We start from the raw sequence: 26,825 nt of genomic DNA, 5'->3' as shown, positions 1-26,825 counted from the left end.
AACATTCGCCTTTATACTTTTGAAATTTGACATTTCAGTATTTCGAGATTATAAAGTGCTCCCATATATATATATATATATATATATATATATATATATATATATATACACACACACACACATATATATACACACACGTATATATATATATATATATATATATATATATATATATATACATACACACACACACACACACACACACACGCATATACACACACACACACACACACACACACATATATATACACATATACACACACACACACAGATATATACATACACACATATATATATATATATATATATATATATATATATATATATATATAAATATATATATATATATATGCACGCACACACACACACATATGTATATTTCAATAGGTCTCTCTATCTCTATCATATGTGTGTATGTGTATATGTATTTATATATATATATATATATATATATATATATATATATGCATATATGTATATGGATTCCATACACTTGGTCTAATTACACTTGGTCGAAAATGATTCCCGGCAGTTCACTTGACTGAAAGCTCACTTGGTCGAAGTTCATTTGGTAAAAATGGAATATAGCCTCTGCCTCACTGCAGTGCAACCCGGGAGTGAGAATATTAAATAGGGGGATGTGGGGGGCACAGCCCCCCCCGCATTATGCTAATAGTTTTTACTAAATATATATGTATCTTTGCATTTCTAATGGATATACCTTCTTGTAACAGTGAATACATTAAAATTATGAGGGGGCGTAGCCCCCACACCTCCCATTGTGGGGGGCTGTGCCCCCCACACTCCCCTTATTTAATATTCTCACTTCAGGGTTGCACTGCAGTGGCGCAGGGGCTATATTCCATTTTCAACCAAATGAACTTCGACCAAGTGAGCTATCAGTCAAGTGAGCTTTCAGTAATGTGCAATGCCTGGAATCGTTTTCGACCAAGTGTAATTTGACCAAGTGTATGGAATCCATATATATACATATACATACACTAAATAATTATATTTTCTGTATGGAAGGATTCCCCAACAGGGACTTATCAGCGTCTGCTGGGATAAAACTGAGTGCAAATAAGATGGTGGTCATGGCAACAAATTTGGGAAATCAGAAAAATGCTGAAAACAAAGATAAAGGGAAAGCAGAGGAACAGGTTAAGAGCTTGATGTTTAGGGAAGGTATGGTTAAAAAGAAGGTAAATCTGCAAGAGTGTTGTGACAAAAAATTCCAAAAGAACTGAAACAGGAAATGTACACATCAGTGGTATAACTAGTGCTTACATATAGCATAGGAACTTGGATAGTGAAGGCTGGGGAGCTGAGAAAGTGTGAGGTGATTTATTTATTTATTTAACATTTGTTTTTACCAAGGTAGTGCAGTGATCAATACTGATTAATTTCTGCCTCAGTCCTGGTGAAATACAAAATATTTCACAAACGAAAATACAGAAAAGTAAGCAATAACATAGCAGTTCAGAATAATTACATAGAAATAAATGTGTATATGCACTCTAGTGAACAGGCAGAGTGCCATGTAAAATCAAGCAGAGTGTAATATACAATATATACATTAGCATCAAATGTGGGTCAGTCTTGGGAGAGGAGAAGAGACTCGAAAAGGAGGTGGGTTAGGTGATGTGTCCTCTGTTGAAGCAGGAGCATTTGGCTTGGATGAAGAAGTGCTTTTTGAGTAGCATACTAAATTTGGAATAAGTATTGATTTCCTTAATGTCAACGGGGAGAGCTTGCCACAGAGTAGGTGCCTGATAGGAGAAAGCATGTGCAGTGCTGTGGAGTTTGGTTCCGGGGGTAATGAGAATTGGTGTAACAGAGCATGTGCACTGCTGTGGAGTTTGGTTCTGGGGGTAATGAGAGTTGGTGTAACAGAGCATGTGCAGTGCTGTGGAGCTTGGTTCCGGGGGTAATGAGGTTGGTGTAACAGAGCATGTGCAGTGCTGTGGAGCTTGGTTCCGGGGGTAATGAGGTTGGTGTAACAGAGCATGTGCAGTGCTGTGGAGTTTGGTTCTTGGGGTAATGACAGTTGGTATAACAGAGCATGTGCAGTGCTGTGGAGTCTGGTTCTTGGGGTAATGAGAGTTGGTATAACAGAGCATGTGCAGTGCTGTGGCGTTTGGTTCCGGGGGTAATGAGAGTTGCTGTGAAAGAGCATATGCAGTGCTGTGGAGTTTGGTTCTGGGGGTAATGAGAGTTGGTGTAACAGAGCATATGAAGTGCTATGGAGTTTGGTTCTGGGGTAATGAGAGTTGGTGTAACAGAGCATGTGCAGTGCTATGGAGTTTGGTTCTTGGGGTAATGAGAGTTGGTGTAACAGAGCATGTGCAGTGCTGTGGAGTTCAGTGCTGTGGAGTTTGGTTCTTGGGGTAATGAGAGTTGGTGGGGCTTGTGAATAGTGTATCAGGTTGTGTGAGAAGGTTTTTTCTTGAAGTCTAACTGCAAGGGGAGCAAATGTGTTGAGCTGGAGTAGCTTGCAGAGTTAGGATACCAAAAGTAGGTTAGATCTTTGTTTAATGAGTAGCCATTTGCCTTTTCTAGTGTGATACTCCCAGAAAGCTGAGTTTGTAATAAATCAACATATGCAGTTAGAGATGGTCTGGAGTGTGGCATTGTTTTTCTTGGAGGCAAAATCAAAGACTGGGGGCCCATATTTAAGTTGAGAAAGAACTCTCTTGTCAATGACTGCTTTGGCTGGTTGGGATTAGAAAAGGGGATATAGTCTTGGCCCAGAAGAGGAGGGAGTTTATTTTGGCTTTCATTTTGTCAATGTGGAAATGGAAGTTTAGTGACTGATCAAGCCATAGCCCTAGGTATTATTAGGTGGAGGTTGTCTCTGTGAAATGGTTGTGTGTCAAAGACAGTTAAAGAGTTAGATGTTTGGTAAACTTTCTGTGGAGTTCCAAAAATCACAATTTTGGTCTTGGTAGGGTTGAGTAGTAGTTTATGGTTTATGAGCCTTTGGTGGAGCTCATATAAGTCTGACTGGAGATGTCATTGAATTCTGGTGTGAGAGTGACCTGATCAGTAAATGACCATGTCATCAGCATAGTGGATAAGTGGGAGATGGGGAAGGTCACAAGGAATATGGAGAAAAGGCTGGGGGAAAGAATGGATCCTCATGGTGCACCTTTAGTAATAGGTGCAGATTCTGATTGGGAGGATCCTTTTTTAACTTTGAGGTGTCTGCCAGTGAGGCAGTTTTTATACCAGGGAGCAACATCTGGACTTTTATCAATTTCATTTAGTTTGTTTTGGAGAAGACAGCGGTCAATAAGGTCAAATGTCTTTGTCAGGTCAACAGGGCACCTGTAAGGAGGTCAATATCAGAGTTTACTAACATGTCATCAGTTAGGTACCAAAGTGCTGTCATAGTACCTCATCCAGGCCAAAATCCACGTTGTTTGGAGGGCAGCAGGTGGTACTGCTGGAGAAAGGGAGAGTTAGGTGTAGACTATCTTTTCAAGAAGTTTGCCAAGAATTAGGAGGATGGATATTAAGAGAGAAATGAGAGATATCCTCTGGGTTGGTTTGATTTGGGAGGGGTTTAATTACAGTAGTTGTTCAGATCTGTGGCATGATGTTTTATGTGAGACATAGATTATATATGTGGGTTTTCAGAAGACATAGATGCTCTCTGCAGTGATACATAAACCACCGATTTATGTTGACAGATCCACTAGGAGCGTCAGTGGAAATATTTTCAAGTAGAAAACAGATTTCTTTGGGATGTATGTATTTGAAGTTGAAGGGGAGGGGTGAATGGTGGTGGGGTAGGCAATGCATGATCTGTGGGAGGTGTGGAGTTTATTGATAGGAGATTGTTAAATTCATTAAGGACATCTTCTGTAGAAAGTTTTGCTGTATTTCATTGAATGGTGTTTGTAGACAGGGCACCATGAGGAGGTTTTCTTCTTGTAAGTAGATTATTTATTTTATTTTATTTTATTTTATTTTATTTTACATTTGTTGACCGGGATAGTCCGACTGGATGCATGTCCATTTTCAGCAGAGGCCCGGGGAGAAAAGCTCCAAGGGTAAGCAGATACAGTATTACATAATACCAGCATTACATATTACAAACAGACTATTTACAGAGATTACATAAGTAAGCAAGTTAAACAAGTTCCACAGGTTACAGTTAATCCTGAGCACAAATCAGGATTAAATTAAATTACACAGTAAACTGTTTAACAGATTTTTACACATTACCCTCCTTCCAAACGTGTTTTGGTAAAGTAAGAGGGTAAATAGGGTAAATTGTTTCTTTGGAGATTTTGTGCCTTCTGATGGACTTCTTGACTAGGTTACACACGACTATAAAGGAGATGTGGTTGTAGGTTACACAAGACTATAAAGGAGATGTGGTTGTCAGTTGGGGGGGTCTGTTTTTATTTTTGCCATGCTTCATTCCTTAAAAGATGTTTGAGTTCAGTGCATAGACATCCAGTTGGGAGGGTTTCTAAAGCCTGTGGGTAAGTGGGAAGAATTTGTCATACAGCTGGAGTAGAAAGTTGGTTAAGCTTACAGCTGCTGTATTAGGGTTACGTAAGAAGGGTATATGGTTCCAGTTGTGGGCTGTAAGAAAGCTTCTTAGTTTGTCTATATTTGTGCTACTCTGGATATTGAAAGATTTTAATATTAATGTTAGTTTTATAGGATGTTTGACAACTGTAAAGATGATTGGGAGTGGTCACTTACTAATGGTGGCAGAATGTTTATGCTGATGTAGCTTTGTAGCAATCAGGTCAACTTGTCTGTTTGAAGAACCAGAGGTTAGATCTTATTGGTTCTTTTTTGAGTTGAAGGAAACCTAGGTTAAGAGGGCCAAGATAATTAATAGTGAGGATACCTAAAATGATTACGTTGTTATTTTTGGGACACTTATTAAGGATGCTAGTGATGAGTAATATGAATTTATTCAGAGAAGCAGGGGGTAGTAGATAGACTGTAATGACTAGTAGTAGTTTTCCTTTATGAACTGGAAATTTTAGGGGAATCCATTTAGGAACGAAGTCTGAGGAGGCATTCCTTGGGCAATAAGTTTTGGGTTAAGGTTATTTCTGCACAAAATTAGAGAGTATTCATCTGATTATTTGCCTGGCTTGGCATTACTGACATACTTGTAGGAGGTTAGAAAATGTTGGAAGTCGGTGGGGGGTCTTTTTAACCCAATATTCTGTGACTGCAAGAATGTCTGGGTTGTGGTGGGAAATAAAAGCACTTATGTGGTCTAGCTTGTTTCTGATGCTATGTGCATTGAAGAGGGCATAGACAAGTGTAGAAAGGGAGTAGTTCTGATGAGGAAGGGAAGTTGTTGAGTCTGAGTTGTGTTCAGAGTTACCTTTAACAAGGTGTATACAATTATAGAGGATCGTCTGAATGAGGTCTTCAGTGTTTTTAGGGACAGAGATAGATGACAGTAGTGGGCTGCAGAATAGGCTTGGTCTGATATCTGGGGGGATTGTTGTAGTGGTTTGTGGATGAGGAAGTTATGGAAGTTGGGATAATACATAGTGATATTAGTATTAAGGGTGAGTGAGGTGAAGAGGAAAGCAGAAGGAGGTAGAACTGGGTAAGTTGTAGAATTTACTGATTGAATGTGTGTTGTGTTTTGATAGGATGTTGTTAGTGGGAGTTAAAGCTTCCAGTAATATTGTAGTACTGACTATAACAGCAGTGAGACAAGAGGGTTATGTGGTTTAACAGCAGTGTATCTTTAAGAGGTGGATCTTCAGGTTGTGATAGTGGGTTGACATCACAGCAAATATAATGGGTAGTCTGGGGGTGGCTGGAAAATTGGGGGTGGGATAAGAGCAAAGCAGGACGCAACTCTCACTGTCTTGGGAGTGGGATGGGAGTAGAGCAGAACACATCTCCCACTGTCCTGGGAGTCAATTGGTTATGGCCTGTGTCTTGCATTGAGCTCAAAACATTAGGCAGAAATGCGTGAGGTGTTCAGAAATGAAAGCTTGGAGTAAAGAGGCAAGGGTAATAATTGTATAGCAGTGTATGTTGTACTACCACTTTAATAGGAGAGGTTAACCCTAAAGGGAATGTACCTACTGAAATGGAAGTGTTTTGAAAGGAAGCATCGATCAAAAAGAAGCAACAGAGATGCCTCCTGCCTTAACATAGTTATAAAAAAGAAAAAGTGTAAGGTATTAAGCACAATTGACAGGATAAGTAGGAATGCACCTTAAGTTTTTCTCTTATTTGTTTGCTTTTCCTTTGCTAATGTGCCTGTAGGAAAAGTCTGGGTACAATCCACTGCAGAGCTGTTGTTTGTTTACACTGTGAGGACAGACCCAGATAGGCTGACAAAGAAGTGAAATACCTGAGGGAGGAAAGGCAAACTCTGTAAGAACTAAAGATGGGGGGGGGGGGGGCTATTTAAATAGGCAGGAAGAAAAGAAAAAGTAATTTTGATTAACTTTAGAAACTCTACAACGAAAAATATAAACCCGAGGCTTGTGACTACCACACAGTATGTATATACACAAATGCACTACAACAAAACCACTAAAGGTTTAAATGCAAAGATTGGTATTGTAATTGCCCAAAAATAACCACCCACTAAGTTAAAATTAAGCCTGAGACATCGTTTCCTTAATGCAAAGAATAAATACAGGACATAAATGAACACTGCAAGCTTGTAAAAAATATTTAAACAAATATCCTGGAAAACACAACTTTTACAACTATCCCTAATATGCTCTGATATGAATATGTTTTGCTTTCCCATCTACATGTCAGAGTGGAAACTAAATAAACATAATTCAACCACTTTTGGACAGCTTTCTTTTGTGAAGCAGACAAAATCACATCAACAACATTTCCATGGTTTATAAACCAGTATACACTTACTGTAACTATAGGCAATAAGGAATACGCATGGTTGACTTTTTGGTTTGGAAGAGACAGACTAATGAAGTGGGAAGGACGAAGAGCACTATTAAGCAGTTGTTTCAATAGAGATGTAAATTAAATAGGCAAGTGAAAAAAACAGTATCAGAAGATGATAGTGATAAAGTGCTTGAGATGGGTATCAAGATGCCCATTGTGGGACAGATGATGAAATGAGGACATCCGATCTGATGACAAACTAGCCTCAGCTGCAGAGAAGGTCAAGAAGAACAGATTATGGTGGTTCAGTCACATGTGCAAGGACATTAGAAGACAGTCTGGTAAATTAGATTTGGGAGGGACAGGAAGAGTAAATTAGATTTGGGAGAAACAGGAAGAGGGCAAGGGCAGACGAGGATATCCAGCTAAGAAATAGATGGACTGCATGAGAGTAGGCCTGAGACAGTCAGGAATAACTGCTGGAGAAAGTAGCAGAGTGGTTCCAAACCAAGATAGGCTATATCACTTGACGAGACACCTTACTGTCATGTAACATATTGAAAAAAGGGCTTTATGATGATGATGATGATAAAGATGATTATTAAAGTACAGACTCAGTAGGCTGACTGCCTCTGCCTGCCATCAGGCAAATGTAAGGTTAAATGACACTAATATTTAAAGTTGTAGAAAGAAAATGTTAAACATAATTGCTAAGATTTTAAAGGCCAGACAAATACTTGTGATCAAGCGGTTTCATTGCAAAACTCGTTTTGGCTAAGTAGAAGCATTTTAATATTTAAACATGATATATGGCAAATCAACAATATTATCATATCATAAATAAGTGCAGATTATTGTAAAATAAATTGCAAAAGGTTAATATATTTAATTTCTTTACAAGTAAGGATGTGCATGAGGGGTACAGAGATATGCATCTTCCTGAAAACAAAAGCAGCGATATGTTTGTCTTTTCAGGTGTGCACAATTTCAAGCACTGACATTTCAGTAGGAAGCCCTGGCAAAAGCTTAATTGTCTCTGTATAAAGTTATATTGAGTGCCCCTTCATTTTGCTTTGCATTGTGGCACTTAAATTACTTACTCCACGAAGTTTACATTAAAGACCTGGAAAATATAAGTTTCTGTTCTAGTTTTTGTACAAGTCAGAACTTACATAAGCCCAGCTGTTACAGAGACAGAGGTGTTTTAAAATCTCGTTCAGTTTGTTACTTTTGAAAACGGACTTTTGAGAAAACAATACTCTGTAAGCATTAAAACATAGTAAAATGTAAAATGAAAACACAAATACAGTAGATGGCCAAATCATGAAACAATTAAAAATGTGAGAAGAATTAACTTACTAGATAACTCACTTGTAGATGGCACCTGAGATGTTATCTGCTTGGGAGTTGCTTAAAAACAAACAAACAAAAAATAAATGTCAGAAATGTATAATAGGAACATCCTTCTTGTTATGACAATATGTGAAATGTGTCTGCTTATTATTCATTCCTGTCCAAAGATGTTTGTTAACTATATAGTAGAATTTGGAATGGAACTGTACTGTAACTTTTCTGATAAGACTCAAGGCCTGCAAAAACTCAAGCACTGTTGGTGACTCTCTGCTGGTTATTTTTCCCACCTACTCTCCCCTTCCTTGACCTGTTTTATAAAACTGGTAATTTTAAGCTGACTACCTATACTGTAAATTGAACTTTATAAGCTCTTCCCTCACTGCTGTTTATATCCTGAATTATTTATTTGCCTTCCTTGTTCCTAGTTTAACTCATTCCCTCCAGTAGAGCTCTTTTGAGCGTGTACCTTTAACTCCTAGTGAGCCTGGCATCAGCATTTAAAAATTTAAGTTATCACCTTACATTTTTAACAAATACCCATTGACAGAGGTCATATATCAATACAATTGTGTTTGCTATCATGTATGCTTCAAGATAAAATTTTCCGATACCTTGTATGTAACATGGTTTTGGAATTATTAATGCAAATATGAACAGGGAATATTTGACGCTTAGAGGAGCAGTAGGGTGTAACTGCAGAAATGCCTGGAGACGTCACTCGGCTGTAATGAATTTTGCATTTTGTTTCTCACTGTCTGTTCTATTGATTTACTTGCTCTGAATTTATTATCTATCTGTTGATTAAAGTAGTATATGCTTACAGTCTAGCAAGCTCTTTTCTGTATTTTTACATCAACAGGACAGTGGATTTTCCATCTAGTGGCAGTGGGTGGTAGCCTGGTATGTACAGGTTGGGGAAACACACTTGAGATTCCTGCATGCAATTGCTTCATTGCCTCGAGTGGTTATTAATCAGTTTACCTTTCTTTTAGTGAATTTATAAATTCTGCACAATTGAGCAGCTCTTATTTCTACAAAGCAACGTACTTTTATTGAATAATCACAGTTTTATAAGCTGTTTAAAGTACACTTTGTAGCTGTATCTTTAAGTGCATATGTGGTAGCATTTCACTCTGGACACTCTTACTGTGCTTTTACATTAGGAGGACAATGCTTATTCATCTACTGGCAGTAGGTCTTTACCTGGTCTATCTGAGTTGAGAAGCACAGAAAAGGTCTCTAAGTGCAATAATTTTATTAGCCAGAGGGATTAGTAGTCAGTTTTCTGTATTTTGGCACAGTGGTGCAGCTAACTTTGTCACCTCACAGCAAGAGGTTCTCTGGTTCGATTCTCGGCTAGGAGTGCCTTCTGTGTGGAATCTGCATGTCCTCCCTGCATTTGCGTGGGTTTCTTCCGGGTACTGCGGTTTCCAAAGACATGCATCTTGAGCATTTCTTCCTGGGCCTCTGCTGAAAATAGGCTCCATCCTAGTCAGACTTTCTCCATCAACAAATGTTAAATAAATAAATAAATTTACAGTCCTGGCATAAATTTGGCATGTGTGCACAGAGCCGCTCACTGTGCTAGTGCCCTGTATAGACTCAAACATCTGGAAACATTGCATATTTTCATTATACTGTGAAAGTTTATTGTGCTAGTTATCCTATTATAGCATCCAGAAGTATTGCTGCTCAGGGAGCATCTCACTTGGCACTGGGCAGCATTACTGGTTAGGTTAGCTGCAAATTACACCAAGTAAGCACCTTTCCCTCATCCAGTAACAAACACCCTCTACTCCTATCCTTTCAAGTACACATTAGGAATTGCAACTATGGATGGGCACTTTCCTGCTATTTCATCCAGCTTGGTGGACATAGGCATCCTGAGGCAATGTAACATTTTGCCTTAATGTACACTGACAACCAGTTAATTCTTGAACAGACAAATACATTAAGTGAGAGATGTATTTGACACTGAAGGCTAGACTTCACATACAGACAGAAAAAGAACAAACAGATTGTCAGCGACTCACACATATCATTCACCACAACTGCAAGGGACCACATACATATGCCCACATATGCAGAAGTGCTCACATGAAACTTAGCCAAACCTCATAGGTTCCTTAGGTGCAGTCCTTAGAAACTCTGCATGTACACAGACAAGACAGTTCCCTTTGCAGCATATAAAGCCACATCTTATTGTGTCTCAACTACCAAGCCCATAAGGAGAAACACTCCACAACCCAAAAGTCTAGTCACAGGAGACCACATTGTGAGACATACCGATGTCCCTCTAACCAATCTGGATAAGGGGAAGGTTACAAATTGTTGCTTGTCAGGCCAGGATTCACCAGGCCACACAAGCACTCAGGTCACTTACCCCAAAGTACCAGTATGGCAGGAGAGAAATGATTGAGCTCTCAGAATGTGTGTCACAGGCAGGTATAAGCCTAGCACTGAACAGCATTCTACTGTTTTCAAAGATGATGCCACAATACCAACAGAAAATGATCAACTTTAATGATTGGCTTCGCATTTGGTGTCATTCCAAAGAAGTCCAGTACTTGTCAGCCTGGGAGGACATGGCTGGCAGGACAAGCTGCTTTGCCAGTGATGGTCTTCACCTGTCATCTCTAGGCTTTTGGATATTGGCCAAAGCATTATGCACCCCTATAGTGTCTTTCTTAGGCATTGCCAAACAGACAAACCTTCCAACAAAATAAAAGCTACTCAGGACAAGCACTTAATGCTGGGGATAGATTGGCTGCCAGGTGGGAGAACTGAGTGACTGCACATAGATCTTTTGCCCTAGTGGAAATGGTGAGTTCAGCAGATGAAGGCAATAATCTTTTTCAAAAGCCTGAAGGGTAGCTGTCCTCATTTTCATTGGGAGGGGAGTATTTGGTGTTCATAGGTTCAGAGGTGTGTACTAGGCTAATGGCACTGGGGCCTTTACAAGCCTAGCCATAGGATTACCCTGGCATCGTGCCACCTAACCTTAGTTCCCAGTGCTGCTGTTGAGTAGAGCCACTGGAGTGATCCCAGGGGTGAATTTTCTATTTCCCATCCACTCATCAAGATTTCTCTTGAAGACGGTCAGCAATGTGCTCTGCTTGACACGTATGGGAAGTCTATTCCATAGCACGGGCAGTCTCTGGGTTATGAACCTGTCCCTCCAGTGTCTGGAAGGTGGGTGCCCTATTTTCTCTCTCTCTCTCTCTCTCACACACACGCACATTATCAGGACAGTATTTAGTCCCAATAGTGTGGCTGTCTTATTCAGTGGAAGAGGGAGGATCAAATAAAAGAAAATGTCCTCTTAACTTGGCTAGAGGACTGTGGATACTTTGGTCCAGGGCTCACATGTTGAAATTCCCATTGCTCTGAAAATCTCTTGCATTTCATACCTGCATGTTGCTGACCATTAGCACCGACAACTGCATCGGGTATTCTGTGTCTCAAGAACAGGTTGAAATGCATTGATAACACCAACACTTCTTGTGTCCTGTAATTTCATAACATCTGATACAGCTGAATTCTAGTCAACACACAGTAGGCGCAGACATTTTCTAAATTGAAAGAAACCTGCCTCCACCTTACCCTATGGTCTTCCTGGTATTGAATCAGAAATTATCATTGCTCTTGAATTTTTTTTTGACAAGCACTACACAGTGAGCAGTCTCTTAATTCTTAATCAGTGTACATCAGCATGACTCTCCAGAATAATGGGTCTATATTGCAAGTGTGAGATACATAACTGAGATCCATGGAATTCCAAGATTTTAATAAAAAATGTGAAGCAATATAAACTCAGTCCAAGGTTGCAGTACCTCGGACTACTCCCCTACTCCAAGGTACAATGACCCCACAGTTAATATATATATATATATATATATATATATATATATATATATATATATATATATATATATATATATATATATATATATATACACACACACACACACACACTTAACAGGTATGTGGGGAGGATACACATTGGTGGTGTGGTGGTGGTGGTGGTGGGGGGTCAAAATCCACTGCAAAAGGCTTTTATCTTGTTACAGGTTTCAAAATAAATTTACTGTTTTCAGTTGCAAAATTAGTTAATTTTTTCAATTTTATATAGCCTGGACCCAAAATGCCTTTTTCAGTGATGGCTTTGTTATATAAGGTATAACATATTAGACCTGAAGGCTTACTATCAAAAGGGAGATCGGACTTCATCTGAATTGGAAACATCGAATGCCCTAGTTTGACATTTGCAAATAACGAAAAAAAAAATGTTGAACTCACAAATGCAAATGCATTCGCTGTTGTGAATTCAACATTTTGAATGCAGATCCCACTATAGTGAGGATCGGGAAATGTACCCCTTCCCTCACTGTATTGCGATCTCAGAGTTTATATATATAAGTAGCAGGAGTTGTGGGGGGGTACAGGGAGGCTTTCCCCCCTGCAAAAATGTTACTCATGACCAGAAGTGTGGTATTTTTGATAAAGTCAACATCCCTGAGATGTCGACTTTTCTGAAATACCTCGTTCAGTCACATTTCTGTTTGTTCATTTGATTTCCGACATTTTGGTTCAGAAATATGAACACTTGCATGATGCAGGTGTTAGATTTTGATAGTAAACCGAGCTGAAGAAGCACAAATCAAATAATACAAACTGCAAAATAATGATTATTTCCAAAGCAAGGCTAATCCAGTGCAAAACTGTGCATAGCTAAAGCCTGATAAACTGATTCTCCAAGTCAGGGAGCAGAAACTGGCAAAACAGCTGCAGAAGAATGTTTTGTATAAGTGATAGTTAAGATGAGCTCCGAAGTGGTGAACATTGATTAGGGGACCTGATGTTTAGCCACAGACTCTGAACAGTAATAAAAAGAGGAAGGTAGTTTGGCTGTTAATGTGACATTTGTCTTTGAACAGGAACTACAGTTATGGTTGAGAGGGGTTGATAATAAATACACCGATTTTGTTTAGCAAAGTTTGGAGTTTGATGCAACTGACGTAGGACCCTGAGTCTATGTTCAAGAGTTGCAGTATCATACCTTTTGCAATAACGTGTATGCTTTAAGTAATAAATGTGTGATATTCTATGGCAAATAGTTAGGATTCTTTATAGTTAATAAATACGTTAACTGAGGTGTGACAGGTAAATAAGTCAGCAGAATTGAGTTGGAATTTTATGTATTTCAGTTGTTCACTCTTAAGTTAATTGCCTCCTAAATGAATGATAGCTAATTGTTTTTGAGGGGTTGGGATAGTCATCTGGTTATGCTTAGTAGCACATCTTGTTTTCTTAAGGAAAAAGAATAACATTTAAAGTTAAATCTGGATGGTTCCAAGATGGCCAAACACCGATCAACAGCAAAACTTCAGCTCTCCCAGTGTGATAACAGAAACTGAGAATAAGTGCCATTGAAAATGCTTTTGGTAAAAATTCAGTTACTGGCTAGTAAATATTTTGCCTGGACATCAGCAAAGAATGCATTTAGAAAAGAAAGAAAATCAAGCAGAAAAGGGGGAAAGACTGCCTGGGAAAGATTCTGCTGCTGTTCATCAAAAATCAGCTCAAGCTGCATTTTTGGTTTGAGAGATGGCTTCTAGTAATGTAGAGGAAAAAATAAATCAAATGTACTAGGAAGTGATTAAAATAAATGAAACACTGAAGAAATATATCAATTCAAGCAACAAAAGACTGGAAAAATAGAAGAAGCTTTAACTAGCCATTCAAATGAAATGGTAAAACTGCAAAAATCAGAGGATGACATGAAGAAAAAGTTGGCTGAGTATGAGGTTTCTGAAGAATAACTGTTAAAAAAATAAATTTAGAAGACAGAGCACAGAGAGAAAATTTGAGATCTTCTGCTGTACCTGAGAAAGTGAAAGGAACAGACTATTCATTTTACGAAAGCACAAATATGCAACTGGACTGGTATTCCATGGCAGAATTTGTTAATTAAAAGGGTATATGGAGTGGTATGCTTCAAACATGGCCCTGACAAAGCAGCTAAGACCTATCTTAGTAAAGATACAACTATACCAAACAAACAAGTTGCTCCTGATAAAATTGTGGCACAAGGGCAAAGTATTAAAAACTGGAGATAGCAGAGTGCTGGTAGAAAATGATTAATCTCTGTACACCAGACAGAAGAGAATAACATTTATCCTAGCAATAAGAGAATCTTGAGAGTCAGCTGTGAGGTTCAAGTTGCTATATCCAGCTGTCTTCAAAGTGTTTTTCTTCCTAGAGGATCAAAGTAATTTTTCTGACACACAACGGGCTAAGGAGGAAATAAAAACAATGTTTATCTAAAAAAGTGAGTCAGCAAGCAGAAGGGGACTCTCAATCTTCTGATAAGGTTCATAGAGAGACTTTGCCAGTGAAACCTCTTCCAACGTTCCTAAGGAAAATGATTGAGAGACAGAAAAAAGCACTAGAGTTGACTAAAATAATCAGTAGCACCCTGGACTTGAACCAGAGTCTGGTGTTGCGAGATGGAGATGAACAGGAAGACGACCAGCAACTCTAAAATTAGTGAATAAATGGAAGACTATAAAACATCTTATCATGTTTCTGAAATATGGTTTTGCAAGAAAAAGTGGCTGAAAAAATACTGGATTTTTGCTAACTTTCTTAAATTTGTGGGTGGACTATAAAGCATACCCAGCTCTATGTAAGTAAAACAATTTTTGTTCTTATTAGTATTTGTATAAATACTTTCATGATATAAACTGCATATTATATACAATAAAACAGTTGTGCACTGTGTACTTAGGGTTAATTTAAATGTGGGAGGAGTCTTTTCAGTGACTTTAATATGTGTTAAAGATTTTAAAGTAAACAAGTACTTTTTAGTTGTACGAATATAGGTTTTACAGTGTAACAAGAGAAAAGAGAGTAGACAAAAGCAAGTTTAATGTTCATATGCTGTGATCTTGGGCTGCTGGGCTGGGAGTGGGGTATAAAAATGCACTTCTTCTTCTTTCAGCTTTTCCCGGTTAGGGGTCGCCACAGCGGATCATCTATCCTCTCATGATTGGCAGTGGAGTTTTACAGTGTCGAGTTGCCAGCCCGACACCCAACCTTCCACAGAAGGCCCACACATGCACACACTCACACCTAGGGCCAATTTAGAGTGTCCAATTCACCTACAGCATGTCTTTGGGATGTGGGAGGAAACCGGAGCACCTGGAGGAAACCCATGCGACCATAGGGATGACATGCAAACTCCGCACATAAGGCACCCCAGCTGAGGATCGAACCAGAGAACCTCTTGCTGTGAGGCGGCAACGCTAACCGCTGCACCACCGCAGCCGCCTGGTGTATAAAAATGCACTGATTATATTAATTATAGAATTACAATATTTTCTCTTTTTATTTTACAAGGACAAATGTCCAAATTACTAACTGTGGTTTAAGCTGTAAACAGGTGTAAACATGTAGGCTATAAAAATAACACAAAATGATGAAAGCTATGAAAATGCTAATCTTCTTATAACTGCAAAGAAATTAACTTGTTTGTTTTCCACTTGCAAATGTTCAGTGGAGTCGAGATGTTTGCAGCTGCGGGAAGCAGTGCATTCTTTTCAGAGTGAAATTTGCAAAGATTTATTGCTGAGTACAATTTCATGGAGACAAGCCATCTACAGGTGCAAGCATTTAATCTTATGAATTATGAGCAATCTTTGCTGAGAGAAATGCAACATTTAAAGGTACAATGGTAAGGAGGTCAGTGGAAAAAAATAAGTTTGAAATTATAGGAAGTGCATAAGGGGTAACAATCTCCCTAACAGCATTAATACTTAAATGCAGTTAATAGAACAGTAAACAGTTTGGTTTTATTTAAAGATAGCCAGTGCACTTTTTCTTACGGATAAAAGTTAATGTTTTATGAAAGCATACAAGATGCCTTTCATATCTGGCAGCAGAAGAGAGATAAGAAAAGAACAGACAGCAAAGTGGGAGCACAGGCTGTAGCATGCAGTTTAACATGAGTAACTTTAATTTTAGGTTAGATAATGCCTGAAGGTGCAGTTGTCAATTTGTGCCAACTGTTCCCTTCTGGGGGGTTAAACTCATGTTTTGAAGATGTGCATAGTTTTATGTGCTTGTTCCAAGTTAATATGGGATGATAGTGTTTTTTATTTAGTTTTTCTGTTTGAGGGTTTTCATTATAGCGAAAAATCTTGAAAAATGTGACATGGATTCAAATGGAGATGGGAATAAACAACTGTATAACAGATCAGCTTGCCAAACATTTGTATATGCATGTAACACAAAAGCTGGAAATAAACATTTAAAAAACTGTCATATATAGGAGGTGGGTACAATAGCTTTTTATCGTGTTGGCTATGCTGTCCATATTATCCTGGAACATGAATGAACTTAGAGGAATAGATAGAAAAGAAAGGCTTTTGAATTATATTAAGAAATATGGAGTGCAAATAGCAAAGCTGCAGGAGACACATTTCAATACAAATGAGCATGTGACTTTGAAAGAGAGGATTTCAGGATATTCAGCAGAATGTCAGGCACAGATGAAAGGGAAGTAATTACACTAATTGCAAGAGGGGCTACAATAGGGATAGACTGTAGTACAAAATGGTAGATTTGTAGTACTAAGGGGCTGTTGGCAAAGGAGGAGGATTACAATGGTATGTATTTATATTCCATTGAAAACTTCTATTATGGGGCTTGAGAAACTTTTGGGAGAAATAATCAGCTTTCAGCAGGGAATATTATTTATAGGTGGGAAATGGAATTTGATTTGCAATTGTAAGGATGTATTGGGAGACCTAGAAAGGACAATATGACAAAGGAGGGTAGATTTCTGAAGAAATGTATGGATATATTTGGTACATAAGATGCGAATTCAGTAGTAGGAACTTGGACAGAATTTACATATTATTCCCCAAAATACAATAACTGGGTTAGCCTTGATAGAAGTTATATTTCACAGGATCATGCGTGTTTAATGGAAAGCTTTGGCACAAATCCAATAACTATTTCTCATAGGTTCATACTAGGCTATCTGCCCTAGGGCATTTATAAGCCTAGCCAGAGTGTGTTTGGCTTTCGCCATCCATTTTAAATTAATTTTGCTATGCCCTTTTTCGAGGTTAGTATACTGTGCCTCTGTCTAACAGTGACACAGAAGTGATACTGGTGGTAAACCTATGATCTCCCATCCACTCATCAAGATTCCTCTTGAAGAGAGTCAATGAGAGACTCTGCCTAACCTGGACTGGGATTTTATTCCAGAGTGAAGGGAGCCTCTGGGTTATGAATCTGTCCCTCCAGCATGTCCTATTTATTTCAGTGCTGAGGTTCAAGTCTCTCGAGTGCGTAGCTCGATGGGATTTGGATTTTCTGAGGTGCAGTATGTCCATTAATTCCGGCTTGGACATGGCTTTATAAGTCAGGCACAGATCACCTCTGAGCAGGCAGTATGCCACTGAGTAGAGCTGGAGTTTCTTTAACTGGTCTGCATATGACATCTGTTTGAGCCCTTTGATCCTCTTGGTGAGGTACTTTTGGGGTCTTTCCAGTTGTTGCAGGTGTCTGGTAAGGCACATCCCAAAAGGGACATTGTACTTAATTATGGGCCTGATGAGGGATGAGTAAAGAGGCACGATGACCTCCCCTGATCTAGATGTGAATCCCTTCATGATTAGGTGGGCTATATAAAATGTTTTTCTAACCACTTTGGCCACTTGGTTGTCAAATGAGAGATTGCTATCAACTTGGGTCCCCAGGTCCCTAATTACTTCTTCTGTACTTAATGGATTACCACCTATGTGGTAATTTGTGGGCACTTTGTTTTTGCCAAAGGGGATGACTATACACTTTTGGCGTTTAGCTTGAGGCCATGGCTCTGGCACCAGTTGTCTGTTTCTATGAGGCCCTTTTGGAGGATGCTTGTGTCGGCTGGAGAGTCGATTATGGCGCCCAGTTTGCAGTCATCTGCGAACTTGGTCAGCCACAGTCCTTCCGTGTTGGCCTGTACCTCCGAGAAATATATACCGAACAAGAGAGGTCCCAGGACTGAGCCTTGTGGGACGCCACTTGTAACTGGTTTGGAGTCTGACATGGTTCCAGCAATTCTAACCATGTGGGTTCTGTCCTTGAGCCAGTTTGCAACCCATCTAGTGACATAGGGGTTTATATTCAAGCTGGTGAGCTTATCTATAATGCCCGAGTGGGGTATTGTATCAAAGGCTTTTGCGAGGTCCAGGTAGGCTGTGTGGACTACCTTCCCCTCGTCAATGGCCTTGGTGACTGTTTCAAAGATCCTGTACCAATAAAAACTAAGATAAAAATCCAGGGTAATGAAGTAAAAATGGGATACTGGTGGTTTCCTGTCTACCTGTTAAAAAGAGAGGAATTTAAGGAAAGGGTAGTGGAAATTATTCAAGAGTTATTAGGGAAGATAGAAATATCTTCAGAAGTTATAGCTAGTGACTATGATAAAATGAAAATGGAGTTTAAAAATATGGTTGAAATGAAAGGGAAAGAGATGTGGTTAAGAATTAATAGAAATTACTTAGAGGATCTAATGACAGTTACAGTACTGCAGAATAAAGTGAATCTCAAAGAACAAGAGGAGGAGCAAATGCAGAGTTCTAAAGAGAAAATAAGGGAATGTCTGGATAATATGCATGTATTTAAAAAGATTGCAGCTATGGAACTATTTTTTGATAAAACCAGAGCACAAAAACTTTTACCACAATGACTTAGGTAACATAATGTTGAAAAGGCTGGGGAACCTATAAGGAGAAAATAACCAGAGATCCTGGAGATGTTTTAGAGATATTCTGGAAATTTTATGAAAATTTGTATAAAGCAGAGAAATGTGGAAATTAAGAGAGAATACGAATGGAAATATTTATGGAACACTTAATTATGTCAAAATTAGAGTTAGATGAGGCTCAGCAACTAATAGTTAAGATAGGAGGTGATGAGATAAAAACAGTGATGTATAATCAAACTTCAGAAAACCCTCCAGGAACTGAAGGTATTCCTGTGGAATTTTGAAAATTAGGAGAGAAGAAAGTGATACAGGTCTGTAAGATTTTGTTTAATAATATTTTAAAAGGAGGGAAGCACCAGCATCATGGAAGAAATCTGTGGTGGCTGTATTACCGAAAGATGGCAAAGACCCTTCAGACCCAATTTCATATAGACACATTTCAAACCAATATTACAGTGTTTATGTCTATACTAGCTAAAATAATGGCAAAGGTGTTGCCAAAATTGATAGATATGTATCAGTATGGTTTTGTGGAGGGGAGACAGACATTTGAGAACATTAATAGAGCAATGATTATCCAGAGGGAAACAGAATGTAAGAAAATACCACTGTCATTGGTGGGTCTTGATGCAGAGAAAGCATTTGACAGAGTAAGATGAGATTTTATGAGAAGGGAAATAGAAGCATTTGCATTCCCTGATACAATAATGAGGTTACTTAGGAGGATATATGAAGGACTGCAGGCAAGAAATAAAGTTGGAGGATTCCTCTCTGATAAGTTGTGTTTGAAAGGAGTAATCTGGCAGAGGTGTTGTATTTCCCCTTTGTTGTTTGCTTTATATTTAGAGCCACTGGCAAAGAAAATAAGGGACTCAGAAATTCAATGATGTAATTGTTATGGTAATCAAGAAAAGCTGGATTTATTTGCAGATGACATTATTTTGCACTTGATAAATCCATAAAAAGGTATCTAGGTGATGTGGAACATTTTGAGACAGTTTCAAGTTTTTTCAAGATATAAAATTAATGAAGACAAAACCAAAGGCTATAGCTGTAAAGTATGTGCCCACACGTGACTTGGTTCAGCTATACCCATATTTATGAGGACATGGTAAGATGAAGTATATAGGAGTATGAATTAAAACAGCTTCTGTTATGTATATGTGGGAAGAGACTAAACAAAAGATAATGCAAAAACTGAGGAACTGGAAGCTCTGGTTTATGGATATGGATTTTCACATACAAGCAAGCAGTGAAAATGTTATTTGTCTCTTTAGTTTTATATACAGATCAGACATATTTTATCAATTACAGGAAATGTTTGGGAGGATAATTAATAAAGAGTTGTGGGAATTCATCTGGGTGGGACGGTGAGACTGAGAGCAAGAGTTAAGTAAGATAAGCCGATACCCCCCCCCCCCCAAAAAAAAGTGGTTTAGGATTACCTGATTTGTAGGGATATTTTAGAGCTACATTGTTAAGACTCATATACATAACATAAGCAGAAGATTAGAATTCAAAGTAGAATGGGATGATGATGATAACAAAGCGGGTTCGAGGGGTTCAAGAAATGAGGAGAGAGTGGGAGTTTGGATGCAGATTCTTAAGGAGAAAAATAACCACCTTACAGAACATTATATTCATAAGGTTGCAGAAAGTATGCCCAAACTAGGCCAGTATATGAATAGAGAAAGGAGATTTTGCTAATAAGGATGACTGCAGGTAGAAATACAGAAAACAGACAAGAGAGTCTGAACTTTAGTAGAGAAAACTGGCAAAGGAACCAAGGTATTGGGAGCAAATAACTAGAGAGGAGAAAGGTAACAGACTGGGATAAAGCCAAAAAGAAGTCTGTGTGACAAGTAAGAGACTGCCTTTCCTACAGGGATTGGTATCAGAGTATAGGCAAAGAGAAGGGGATAAGAGAGTCCTAAGTGAAAGACCTGCTCTGGTAGAGCTTTTAGTTGAATCAAGAACATAAGCTGCTGTTTAAAAAGGGATAATTACTAGGGAATATAAAATATTGCCTGATAACTACAAAGATAAATCAGAGGCTGTAAGAAAAATAGAAACTGGAAAGACTATTTACAAAGCAATGATGGGATGACATCTTTGTGACTCCCAAGTATGCAACAAAATTCAGATGGTTTATGATTTTTGCTTGAAAATATTTGCAAAGGTATTTTTATACCCCAAGTACAATTCAGAGTATTTTTCCTCAAGTACATAGCAAATGGTGATGATGGAAAGACAGGTAACTGAGAATATTTGTTTGGGGGGGTGTAACAAGATATTACATTTTACAAATTCCCTACAGAGTACTTTGTCAGAAATGTTGGGAAAGTGCAAATTGTTCTAACTAAAGAAATGATTCTTTTGAGCTGCAACAAGGAATCTGAACTACCTAGACATAATAACGCCTTATTTAGTTTACTACTTTTAGCTGCCAAATTGTTTGTAACAAATACTGCCACACTATTAGCACCTTTTTATTATTCTTCATTTGGCACTGCACACACTTGTTATGGAGCCTTCCTAGAATTTTTTTATGTGACATTCTGTTTCTTAGCTCTGTTATTAATTTAAGTAAATAATGTTTATTGTTGAAAAAAATAGATTTCTAGAAAATGGAAATCAAAATAGAAACAAACTGTGATTGACGTACTGAATATCACAAAGGAAATACAAAGACTGGAGGAAGGATTTTTTAGTGAGGAGAAAATTACATAGAAATAAAGTGAATTTGTCAGAGCAAACCAAGCATGATAATGTTCAGGAGGAATGAGGTTTAAAGAAAGGCAGGGATTAAGCAATTTATGTAATGTTGGGATGAATGCTAATTGTTAAAATGAAAACATATATGCATACTGTAGAAATAAATTAAACATGTTTGCAATGGTTTGTTTTCTTTTCTATTAGTGCATGTACCTATGTTATTGTGTAAACTGTGAATTAATAGAAATGCATTAAAACATTTCCATTAATGTTCTAATCCTGAAATTTCAATACACCTTTACCCATCACAGCCTCCCATCGGCGTAAGATGCATTTTTTAAACAAGAATCATCCTTAATGAATTATCAGTTATGATATAGGCAATCATACATTTATATAAATGAAAACAAATCATATTGACTTATTTTCATATACATCACATATAATCTTCTATACAGTCAATGCCAGTCACACATTACATAGCTCATTCAATTCCTCCCTTCTCTTAATCATCATTGTTCCTCCAAAACATTGTTTTACATGCATTATTCCCACAATTACCATTTTTCTATGTAATTTGCTCCTACCCTTTTCTAGAGATCCCACTTCCAATTCTTTTATTTCTATTACTATAGTCACTACTTCTAGTGTAAATGGTTTAGACTTTGATTTCCATTTTCTACTAATTAGTTTTTTGGCAGCCATCAGAATTAAACTCAGCAAGGCCTTATTTTATCTAAGCAATTCAATTCTGTATCACAGCTCAAAAAGCATTTCCTTAGTTGCACCAGTTTGCTCATCCAGTACTTCTGACACAGTAATCTGCAGGAATTTTTTTAAATCTGGCAACTTAACACTCTCCCAAAAAATATATTCTCAATTATCTCTTTCTTCCTCATAATACCTCCATCATTTGCAATCCACCTGAAGAAAACTTCTTTGGAATCTGCTTGGGTATAAAAATACCTGTGCAAACACTTACAAGCAAAGATCTACATCTTACAAATTTTGCTGCATATTTGGGAGCCATACATACATCTTCCCTTTGTTTCTTTTGAATTGCTTATCCAATCTCAATGCCCAATCTTTTCTGACTTCTTCTGACTGATTCCTATAGTTATTGTGCAATATTTTATATACCCTACTAATTATCCCTTTTTTTAAACAGCTTCTCTTCTAGATTCTACTAAAAATTCTACCAGTGCTAGTCTTTCACTTAGGATCCTCATACTTTTAGTCTTTGCCTGATACCCATTAGTCCTTATATGGAAGGCAATCTCTAGCATGCAGTCCATATGTCTTATTACAAATGATCAACAGTAAGAGTTTTAGATTGATCAGTCTAGCTAATTCAATTGAACATCACTGTCTTTCCATACGAAAGGAAAACTAGTTACCGATTTCAGAAATCTCTGCTTAACAATCCTACTTTGAAAGTATTAAAATGCAGATGCTACTCTCATCTTGCTAACAAATTATGTGTGCATAATTCCACATATTCTGTTTATAATAGTTTAGAACTAAACAGACCCCAGTATTCTCTAGACATTTCTGAAAAGTAATTCTAGAAATTGTCACCTGCTTCTTCAGGACGCACTACCAGGAATAAATTGCTACAATTGACAATCCTTCACTCTAAGAAAATACTGAAGTCACATTTAGCTAAACAGTATAGATGTGATTGCTTCAGAGATATGGGATAGTTTACCTCATTTAACTACTCTATTACTTCTGTTACTGACGTGCAATTTACTGATCTAGAGTGGTATGTATACATACATTTTCAGTAGTTTCTTATTCTTATACTTGATTCCTTACTTTATGATTTACTATTTGTCTATTTTGCTATGTGAACACAAAAAGACAGCGAAACTTGCAGATGTTCTCCTTTTCCAAAACTTTATTCCATAAGCGCTTTCGTAAGGACTTGTATCCAAACTTCCTCAGACAATTATTTATTTATTTATTTACATTTGTTGACCGGGAGTGTCCTACTGGACGTAGGTCCATTTCCAGCAGAGGCCCGGGGAGAAAAGCTCCACAGTTAAAATAAACAGACAGTAGTTACATTGGATTACATAGTGATTAACAATTTAACATAGCAATTAATTACAAACATATTTACAGATGAAGAACATAGTACATCAGTGGGCAACTAGAATCTTTATCTGTGAAGTACATAACAGACATTAACAAATGTTACAAGAAGAAGTTCCTGCTGTATACTAAGTACTAGGCTTATGAGCATTTGAGCTTGCTATAATCAAGGTAGTTAGTGGGGTGAAAAGAAAGGTAGTGGTTGAATGGGGTGGGTGATATTAGAGTGGGAGTTGCAAGGGCATAGCCAGCATGTTTTTAGGTGTGCTTTTAGTAAAGTTTTGAAGTGGGTGCATGATGGTACGGAGGTAATTGTGGGTGGGAGGGAGTTCCATAATTTGGCTATGGCGCAAGAGAATAGTGCTTCACCAGCAGAGTTATTGGCTTTAGTGATCTGCAGGTGATTTTTGTTGCTGGATTTTAGTGGTCTGGTGGTACGATAGGGTTGGAGTAGATTCTGGAGCGATGGGACATTTAGTGGATGGTTTACTAGTTTGTGGGCGAGTGATAGTTGATACCATTGAAGGAGGTGAGGAAGTTCAAGCCAGCCCAGTTCAGCAAGTGAGAGACAGTGGTGACTACGGTAGGATGCCCCTGTGGCGAAGTAGAATTACAAAAAAGAACATGGGTATGCACAAATGTGGTCACTGCCATCAGTGTCAGCATATTCATGTGGGCACTAAAATAACCATTAGAGATGTTGAATACAACATATTAGGTAAATTCAATTGTGAGTCAAATGGCATTGTTTATGCTGCTATATACCAACAATGCCAATCCTTTTATATTGGAAAGACAGAAAGGACAGTGCGCCAATGCATATACGAGCATATGTATCATATAAGTAAAGGTACCACCACAAATGCTTTGGCTAGGCACATATTTCAACATCCCACTCACAAATTTTTGTTTGCCATTGTGCACTAGGAACTATATAACAAAAGAGGAGTGCCATGGGCATTAAGGTTAGAAGAAAAGGAATTGTTGTGGCAAATTAGAACTTTTGCACACACACACCCAGGCCTTAATGAATATGCTTCTGTTAAATGCATTTTGAAACTTAAACAGTTAGGTAGAGTGTGTGTGTGTGTGTGTGTGTGTGTGTGTGTGTGTGTGTGTGTGTGTGTGTGTGTGTGTGGTGGGTTAACACAAAATATAGCCCCAGGTATTTTACTTATTTAATTATACCATAAATATTTTTATATGCATAGATTTTTCTACTTAATATATTTGCATTTTATATTAATTCAAGTCACTAATTTAGTGTTTAGGTATTTAGTAACAAAATCATGAATTATATATGGAAATACAAAGTAAATAGTTTTCCATAGGAGGAAAGGAATTGAGCTTTTTATTTATTCAATTGGCTTTTTTATATAATTCCTTTATTGTTTTATTTATTAATTGCATAAGTATATAAGTCATTAATTGTTTGTGTAACTTAGTCTGAGGAAGTTCGGATATAAGTCCTTATGAAAGCGCTTACGGAATAATGTTTTGGAAAAGGAGAACATTTGCAAGTTTCACTGTCTTTTTGTGTTCACGAGTACCAGATGGTTGTGTTGTTTTTATGTTTCTATTTTGTTATGTGCCTGTGGAACTTAAGATTATTTGCCTGTTTAGTACATAAGTCTTTTGTTCGGTGTTGACATACACCTTTTGTTTTCTGTAATATGTTCACAAGGTGGCCCACATAGTGGCTGAAAAGAGCCCTGTAAAAGACCGGCAGTTACAAAACAACCAATCACTAAATACATTAGGGTTCTTAAGATTAATGCCCATAATTTACCAAATTCATTCATAACAATATTACTCTCACAAACGACATAGCTAACATGCTAGCTGACAAACTTTGTTCAAACATCTCCCAGTCACCTCCCACTTTTCTCCACTTGGTTCACTGTCTTTTATCAGCACCACCACCACCCCCCACACACACAGATCACCTCTGAGGAAGTATTAAAATTTTTTTCAGAAGAAAAATCACTGTTGCTATGAGGCCTTATAGCATACTGGGCTGTTTCCTAGTTAGAATGAAACTAGGTTTCACTAACTTACTGTTAGAATTTCTTCTACTTCAGCCTTTCAAATAGATTTGTGCCGGAGACCCGGACAACAGCTATGATCACCCTTCCATTCACAGGGTTAGGCCCACCAATGCCACCACTGATTTAGGAAACTACAGTCCCATATGCCCTATCAGCTTTATCTGCAAGACAATATAACATATCACTATAGATTGAGAAACAAAGACAGTGCCAGCCTGAAATCCTCTGACACAAATCACGATGGGTTTATGAAGGATAGATTCTGCCTGCTTAATCTTGTGAACTTCTTTGAAAAAGTAATCAAGGCCTTGGACTAGGGCAAAATGGTACACACAAAGTACTTTGATTTGGCTAAGGCTTTTGATACCATCACACTCTCTAAATTTAAATCCATGTGTTACCCACTGGATAGCTAACTGACTTACAGGCAGAACTCATCAACTCAAGATCAGGGGCTCTCTCTCCACCAAAAAGCATAGTACCAATGCGGTCCCTTTAAATTTGATAGCTATTTCTCTGATGTTCAAGCCAATGTCAGGGATATCTGGCAAGCAAAGTTTAGAGATGACTGAAAAATTGGAGCCATCATCAATTTTCCTGCTGACATCTGGCTCCTAGGGGAGGGTCTATCACATACACACACGTAGTGCTCAGACCATGATCTGAGGTCACATGCAAATAAGTGTAGCATTTTGTCATTAGGTAAACACTGGCACCCTTGTACCTATCACAATGAAGACATGCCCCTCAGAAATGATACTGTTATGAGGGACCTGGGCAGTTTTATAGTTTTCCTAAGATACTCCAGAGTTGTCCAGTCTTGTGAACATTTACACCTTGCTAGTAACTTCTCTCATGCCATGTTTCCCTTCTCCTTAAGTGCCATATCAGTCAGTTCTGAAGTAAATTTGTGTATACCCATCCAGTTGTCTAGGTTACGTTTAAAGGAAAACAGTGAAAGATAGTGAGTTGCACAGCTTAAC

The 26,825-nt window shown here is 38.0% G+C and overlaps 1 protein-coding gene across 5 annotated transcripts in view; it reads right to left on the bottom strand.

Moving 5' to 3' along the window:
- LOC122806256 (peptidase inhibitor 16-like) overlaps nucleotides 1-26,825 on the bottom strand; it is a 639,946-nt gene that overhangs the window by 373,189 nt on the left and 239,932 nt on the right. For 4 of the 5 annotated variants that reach the window (XM_044076525.1, XM_044076526.1, XM_044076522.1 and 1 more), the window contains exon 5: nucleotides 8,224-8,274. In XM_044076525.1, the coding sequence (XP_043932460.1) occupies nucleotides 8,224-8,274 (51 nt within the window). The remainder of the gene's footprint in view (nucleotides 1-8,223; nucleotides 8,275-26,825) is intronic. The other variant, XM_044076523.1, reaches the window with a different exon arrangement.

This window comes from Protopterus annectens, chromosome 7.part0 (genome assembly GCF_019279795.1).
Source record: "Protopterus annectens isolate FY-2018-M chromosome 7.part0, PAN1.0, whole genome shotgun sequence".
Classification (NCBI taxonomy): Eukaryota; Metazoa; Chordata; order Ceratodontiformes; family Protopteridae; genus Protopterus; species Protopterus annectens.
Note: the sequence above shows the minus strand (reverse complement) of the source record. Positions and strands in the feature narration are given on the sequence as shown.